The sequence below is a fragment of the Tupaia chinensis genome, unplaced genomic scaffold, assembly GCF_000334495.1.
Source record: "Tupaia chinensis unplaced genomic scaffold, TupChi_1.0 Scaffold000330_1, whole genome shotgun sequence".
NCBI lineage: Eukaryota > Metazoa > Chordata > Mammalia > Scandentia > Tupaiidae > Tupaia > Tupaia belangeri.
The window spans coordinates 1,813,390-1,819,685 of record NW_006159824.1 but is presented as its reverse complement, the minus strand read 5'-3'; the positions used below and the strand labels follow the sequence as shown (position 1 = coordinate 1,819,685).

At 44.9% G+C, this 6,296-nt stretch overlaps 1 protein-coding gene across 1 annotated transcript in view; it reads left to right on the top strand.

Moving 5' to 3' along the window:
• The window catches only part of LOC102495183 (arachidonate 12-lipoxygenase, epidermal-type), a 24,656-nt gene extending 18,763 nt beyond the window's left edge, over positions 1–5,893 (top strand). The window contains exons 3-15 of the mRNA XM_006151851.2: positions 113–194; positions 281–403; positions 494–597; positions 718–878; positions 1,693–1,836; positions 1,937–2,011; positions 2,060–2,194; positions 3,701–3,787; positions 4,031–4,200; positions 4,299–4,421; positions 4,861–4,960; positions 5,062–5,229; positions 5,337–5,893. Of these exons, the coding sequence (XP_006151913.1) occupies positions 113–194; positions 281–403; positions 494–597; positions 718–878; positions 1,693–1,836; positions 1,937–2,011; positions 2,060–2,194; positions 3,701–3,787; positions 4,031–4,200; positions 4,299–4,421; positions 4,861–4,960; positions 5,062–5,229; positions 5,337–5,516 (1,652 nt within the window). The 3' untranslated portion in view covers positions 5,517–5,893. The remainder of the gene's footprint in view (positions 1–112; positions 195–280; positions 404–493; positions 598–717; positions 879–1,692; positions 1,837–1,936; positions 2,012–2,059; positions 2,195–3,700; positions 3,788–4,030; positions 4,201–4,298; positions 4,422–4,860; positions 4,961–5,061; positions 5,230–5,336) is intronic.
• The last annotated feature ends 403 nt before the right edge of the window (positions 5,894–6,296 follow it).

The following is a 6,296-nucleotide window of genomic DNA, read 5'->3' as shown; positions in this document are numbered from 1 at the left end:
GAGGGACGCAAAGTGAAGTGAAAGAGGATGGGCCCAGGTGGAGGGCTCATGGAGAGGCCGGGATGGAGGGGTGTCCAGGCCGGATATGTGCTCTTGTGTCCACCTCCCCCAGCCCGGACCCTGCGTGATGACCCACAGAACCTATTTAAAAAATATCGAGAGGAGGAGCTCGAGGAAAGAAGGAAGGTGTACCGGTAAGTCCGAGAAAGCCTCTGATCCCCAATTAGATACCAAGAAAGCCACCACTCCTCTTACCCCTGACTCCATGTTCTTTCTCCAGGTGGGGCTCTTGGAAAGAGGGATTAATCCTGCCTATAGCAGGGAGTACACAGTGGGACCTGCCCAGGAACGAGCGATTCCTCGAGGATAAGGATTTGGACTTCTCTCTCTCTCTGGCCAAAGGGTGAGTGCCAGGTTGAGGCCGAGCACTTGCATCCCAGGATGCAAAGGGAGATTCTTTCTTGATCTTTCTGCCTTGCTGTCCCTTCCACAGGTTGAAGGACTTGGCCATTAAGGGGACATTGGATTTTGCAAGCGGTGTAAAAAGACTGGAAGATTTCAAAAAAATCTTTCCACGTGGAAAGACTGCCCTGGCTGGTTAGTTGCCACACCCTTTTAAAAGCTATATACCCATTCCCAACCCTGGGATTTGAATGAAAAGGGAGCGTAAAATGTCAGTGGGATCCCAGAGCTCACTGTTGGCTCTGATGTTCCTAGAGCGCATTCATGATTCCTGGAAGGACGATGACCTCTTTGGATACCAGTTTCTCAATGGTGCAAATCCTATGCTCCTACGGCGATCTAAGAGCCTCCCAGCACGGCTGGTTCTGCCTCCGAAGATGGACAACTTAAAGACCCAGCTGGAGAAAGAACTCCGGGTGCTGCGCACCTTCTACTTTCCCATCACTTCAGCCATTATCTCCTTCTCCCTTCTCTTTGCCTCCTTTTCCCTTCTTCCTTCCTTTCCTTCAGCTTCTCCATCTATACCCCCTTGATCTCCACCCTCTTCATCTGCACTTAGGGTTTCTCAGCCTCTGCACTTTTGACACTAGGAGCTACCATAATTTTCTGTTGTTGGAGTATGTCCTGTGCATTGTAGGATGTTAGTGGCATCTTGGCTTCTACTCACTAGATACTAGTTACACCCCTATAAGTTGTGACTACCAAAACGTCCCAAAACTTCCAAACATCTTCAGGACAGAGTGAGTGGGCAGGATAATCATCTCTGAGAACCACTGGTCTATATAACTCTTGTATCTCATTGTTTTCTTCCTCCTCTTCCTTGTTGTTTCCTTTGTCAGATGTATCTCAGCTTCAGCCCTGGGGAAGAGCTCAAGCTTCTGGAGAGAAATAGCAAGAGAGACTGAACAAAGCCTTAGAGAACCAGACATATTTTTGGTGGGAAGTGGTGATAAAGGAAATATTTTGTTCCATCTTTGGCTAATGCCTGCAGAGAAGGAGGTAAACAGCGACATGGGAGTGGTGGTACATGTCAGAAAGTAGGGAACTTCACCTTAGGGAGTCACAAGTCTGATAGAAGACAGGAACATGCAGGGCTTTGGTTCTTGGGAAAGCAATTAGTGCTTAAAGTAAAAAAGTTGGATGGGAAGAAGAAAGATCTATGATGGTAAATGAGAAAAGGGCAGGTCCAGAACTAATTCCAACCTCTTTATTCCTGCCATGACCCTACAGGCTGGATCTCTGTTTGAAGCTGATTTCTCCCTGCTAGATGGGGTCAAGCCTAATGTCATCATTTTTAAGCAGCAATATGTGGCAGCTCCTTTGGTCATGCTGAAGCTTCAGCCTGATGGAAGACTTCTACCCATGGTCATCCAGGTAGGATACAGGATAACCTAAGGATCCTGCCCCTAGACATCAATCCGCATTAAGGACTTAAACACACAGGTCCTCATGCCTACTCTCTTTCTTGCTCCAGCTCCAGCCACCTCATCATGGATGCCCCCCACCTCTGCTCTTCCTGCCCTCAGACCCTCCCATGGCCTGGCTCCTGGCCAAGATCTGGGTCCGAAGCTCTGATTTCCAGATACACCAGTTACAGTCTAAGATCTGGGTCCGTAGCTCTGATTTCCAGATACACCAGTTACAGTCACATCTGCTAAGGGGACATCTGATTGCTGAGTCTATTTCTGTGGCCACAATGAGGAGCTTACCCAGCCTGCATCCTATCTACAAGGTATTTAAAGAATCTGCCATTCTTCCTAAGACTGTCCTTCCTATTTCACATTCCCAGCCTCAGAAGACATCTACACAGAATCTAACCTTCTAGCACATTAGGTTAGCCAAAATCTCAGTTTATATGTGGGAACACAGACATGCACACACACAGCATGTATTCTATGGAAACACTCAGGGTACACACTTATGATGAGTTGGATACCAAGTGAAAATAGGTTTACAAAAGAGTTGAAATTTGAACTGAGGAGATTGTCAGGTGGGTGGTGGGAGATGGGGACATTCCAATCAGAGAGATCTATAGGGGTAAAGAATGAAGAGAACATTGATGATGACATATATTAGGTGTGATCAAAGTGTACAATTCGAATGATTGAAGTGTCAGATAGGAATAAAGGGAGGTGAAAGAGAGGGAGCCGTATTACTTGGTAGAGATAAGAATCAAGAGTTTCGTTTTGATCATGTGAGGTTTCCAGTGCCTATAGACATCCATTTAAAAATGTCAACAGGGCAATAAAATATATGAACCTGAGTTCCTAGAAGAAGTCAAAGCTGGGGATATTGATTTTAGAATTATTGGAAAACAGAAGTATCTAAACCTATTGTACTAAATTATGTTCTCTAGGGTTTGTAGCTGCAATAGAGAATTTGGTTCAGATTATAATTCTAGAGTCCGCCAACCTTTATAAATTGAGAAGAGGAAAGGAGAGAGGGGAAAAAAGGAAGAGAAGGAAGATATTGATTGAGGTGGGAGGGAAAAAAATGTAAGTTGTGGCAGACAGGAGAAGAGGAAGGCATAATTATCAGCCCTAAATGCCACTGAGAGCCCAGCAAGGTTACAAAAAATAGTGATACTGGACTTGTCAATATGGAAGTAATTGGTTAAGTGCTGTCTCAGGAGAGTAGAGGCAGTGGAAACCTGACTAATGGAGCTGAGCAGAAAACGTGAGGTGAAGAAGCGGAGACAAAGTAGATGACTCTTTTAACATTTGCTGTGAAGGGAAAGCGAAGAATGAGGGCATTTCTAGAGAAGGTCAAACAAAGATTTCATTATTTAGGGTAACCAATATTAAGCATGTTTGTCTGACAGAGAGGGAAAAAGATAGAGAGACAGACAGAGAGATAGAGAGAAGGAAAGAGAAAAAATAGTTGCAAAAGTGAAGTTCTGAGGAAGGCAAAAGAAGACAGGCTCATATGTGGGGTGGGGGGCTTCTAGATTTGTGGTGTGATACTAAGGACTCCTAGAATTCTTACAAAGTACATGAAACTGTGCAAATAAATGAAGTTCTAAAATCTTGACTCTGGGGGACTCTGAGAAGACATTTCTCCATTTCTCTTCTCCCAAATCTTAGCATGACCCAATTCAACCCAATGGAATGTATTTCATTTTCACAGAAACTCAACCTCTTCCTTCTTTTCTATCATTGGTCCTTTGATATCCCATTCGTTCATGAATCCTGGTATCTCACTTATCTGATTATGTCCCATTTCTTTCTTCCAAATTCAGCTCCTGATCCCTCACTTTCGTTACACCATGGAAATCAACATCCTGGCCCGGCGTAGTCTTGTCTCTGAGTGGGGAATTTTTGATTTGGTATGGAAATGAATGGATAAAGAGGGAAGGTTCAATTCTAGAAGAATCCCAAAGGTTGTTTACCCTACTACTCTGTCCCCCAGATTTGCTTCCTTCATTGAAGGCCTCTCTCTAAATTGGTTTAGTCCTGGTTAAAGGGGCCTGAATAAGATCATTAGCCTTGAATCTCATGACCCCAATCTCTCTCCGTCCCTCATCCTGGCATGCCTAACTCTAATTTATATGCTGTGGGGTTGTCCTCAGGTGGTGAGTACAGGTAGTGGAGGCCATGTGGACATTCTACAGAGAGCCACAGCTTCTTTGACCTATCGTTCTCTCTGCCCTCCCTACGACCTGGCTGACCGTGGACTCCTGGATGTAAAATCTTCTCTCTATGGTCAAGATGCCCTCAGGCTGTGGGGAATCATAAACCGGTGAGAGTGATATAAAAAGGGCTAGGATGAGGGACTCTGTAGATCCAGAATGTCCTACACTGGCCGTCTGAAACAGTGCCTTTTTCTCTGGGGAGCAGGTATGTGGAAGGAATGGTTGGGCTTTTCTATAAGAGTGACGATGCTGTAAAGGGTGATACAGAGCTGCAGGCATGGTGCAAAGAGGTCACAGAGACTGGACTGCAGGGGGCCCAGAACCGAGGGTAAGACACAAATCCCTCCCTAGTGACGTTGTGTCAATGCCCACGCATATTTCATCATAAAACATCCTTCCTTGATGACCCTGAAAAATTCCAGAACATTCTCCAGAAATCTTAAAAGATTACTCCTGATTTTCTCAGTCCCCTTTGTTTCTCAACCTCCCATACAGTGTTCTTCATCCTTGTGCACTAAAAGTGTCCTCTGGAACCAAATATACAACTTCTCTTAAATATGACCCCTGGCTTGTCCCTGCCCAATCCCCATAGCTACTAGGTTCATCCCAAATGCAAACATTTTAGTACACACTGTGTGGGAGTTACAGGGTCTACAGAGGCCAGCACCACAACCTGAAATTGTTTTCTGTATCTCCAAATATCTTTCACAGCCTGATATTTGTCTCACGTCCTGGTCTCAAAGTCTCATTCTCCTCATTTCACTTAGGTTCCCCGTCTCGTTAGAGTCCCGGGCTCAGCTCTGCCACTTCGTTACTATGTGCATCTTCACGTGTACTGGTCAGCATGCTTCTGCCCACCTGGGCCAGGTAAACCATATGATCATCTCCCAGGAGCTTCTGGGAAGTGTCAAATGAGAGATAAAATGCCTGGGTTACCAGCTTTGGTTTCTGAATGGTTCTTCCTGCAGCTGGATTGGTACTCATGGATCCCTAATGGCCCATGCACCATGCGAAAGCCCCCACCAACCTCCAAGGATGTGACAGAGAAAGATATAGTGGATTCATTGCCTGATCTTCACCAGGCTCGTATGCAGAAGACTTTCACAAAGTTCCTTGGCAGACACCAGCCCGTCATGGTTAGAAACATGTGACTGTGTTCTGGGGGATAAAGCAACTTAAAGGAGGATCAGTATTCTTGGCTAAGATACCCAAGGGTTGAGTCATCTTGTTCTCCTTCTCTCAGGTGGCCTTGGGGCAGCATACAGAGGAATATTTCTCAGGTTCTGGACCCCAGGCTGTGCTGAAGCAATTCCGGAAGGACCTGGCTGCCATGGACAAGGAGATTGAGGTTCGGAATGCGAGCCTGAAACTGCCCTATGAATACCTTCGACCCAGCATGGTAGAAAACAGTGTGACCATCTGAGATGTTTTCTTCACCTCTGTCCCATAACTCCACACTCCTAAGACCTTCAAGTACCCTGTCCTCGGCCATATTCCTGGTGAACAGATTGTGTCCAAAGCTGTGCAATCAGAGTGCCCAGAGCTGCCCATCACACAACTTTGGGGAATATATAATGATGATTCTCATTGCATGTTATAACCCGGCACCCTCCATAGTTATCCTACCTTAGTGTCCAACCAATTCCTCCACTTCCTTGTCCTTTGATCCCTCTCACCCATTATTCTTTGTCAAAGACCCTGGTTTATATATAAATACAAATTTCTGATTAAATAACAAAGTTGTTCATGCATGGAGAGGGAATCTGGGAAAAAGACCTTACCTTGTTTCCTGCACTCTTATTTAGATTCTAAGAAAGGAAAAGGATATTTTAGTGGAATAAAAATTTCTTTCAGCAGTCAATGTTTTTTGAAGGGCATCTTTAAACTAGTTGACAGAAGTTCTGGCTGAGGAAACCCAGCAAGACTGAGGAATATTGCTCTTAACAATGGATTCTGGCTTGAACTTTTTCTGAGTCCTCAATCAATATGCCCCTGGAAGCAACTGCAGTAGACTCCCGTGCTGCTCTCCAGTCTTGCCTTCTCTCTAACATGTTCCCTTCTCCAGTTGTATCTCACTCTTCCTCTCAGTTCTTTTCCAGGACTCTAGATTAAACACTCCCTTTCATTTCTGCTCTCTCCTTTCACTATTAAAATATATCATCTAGCCCACAGTCCTATATACTAGAGATAAATTGACAAATAA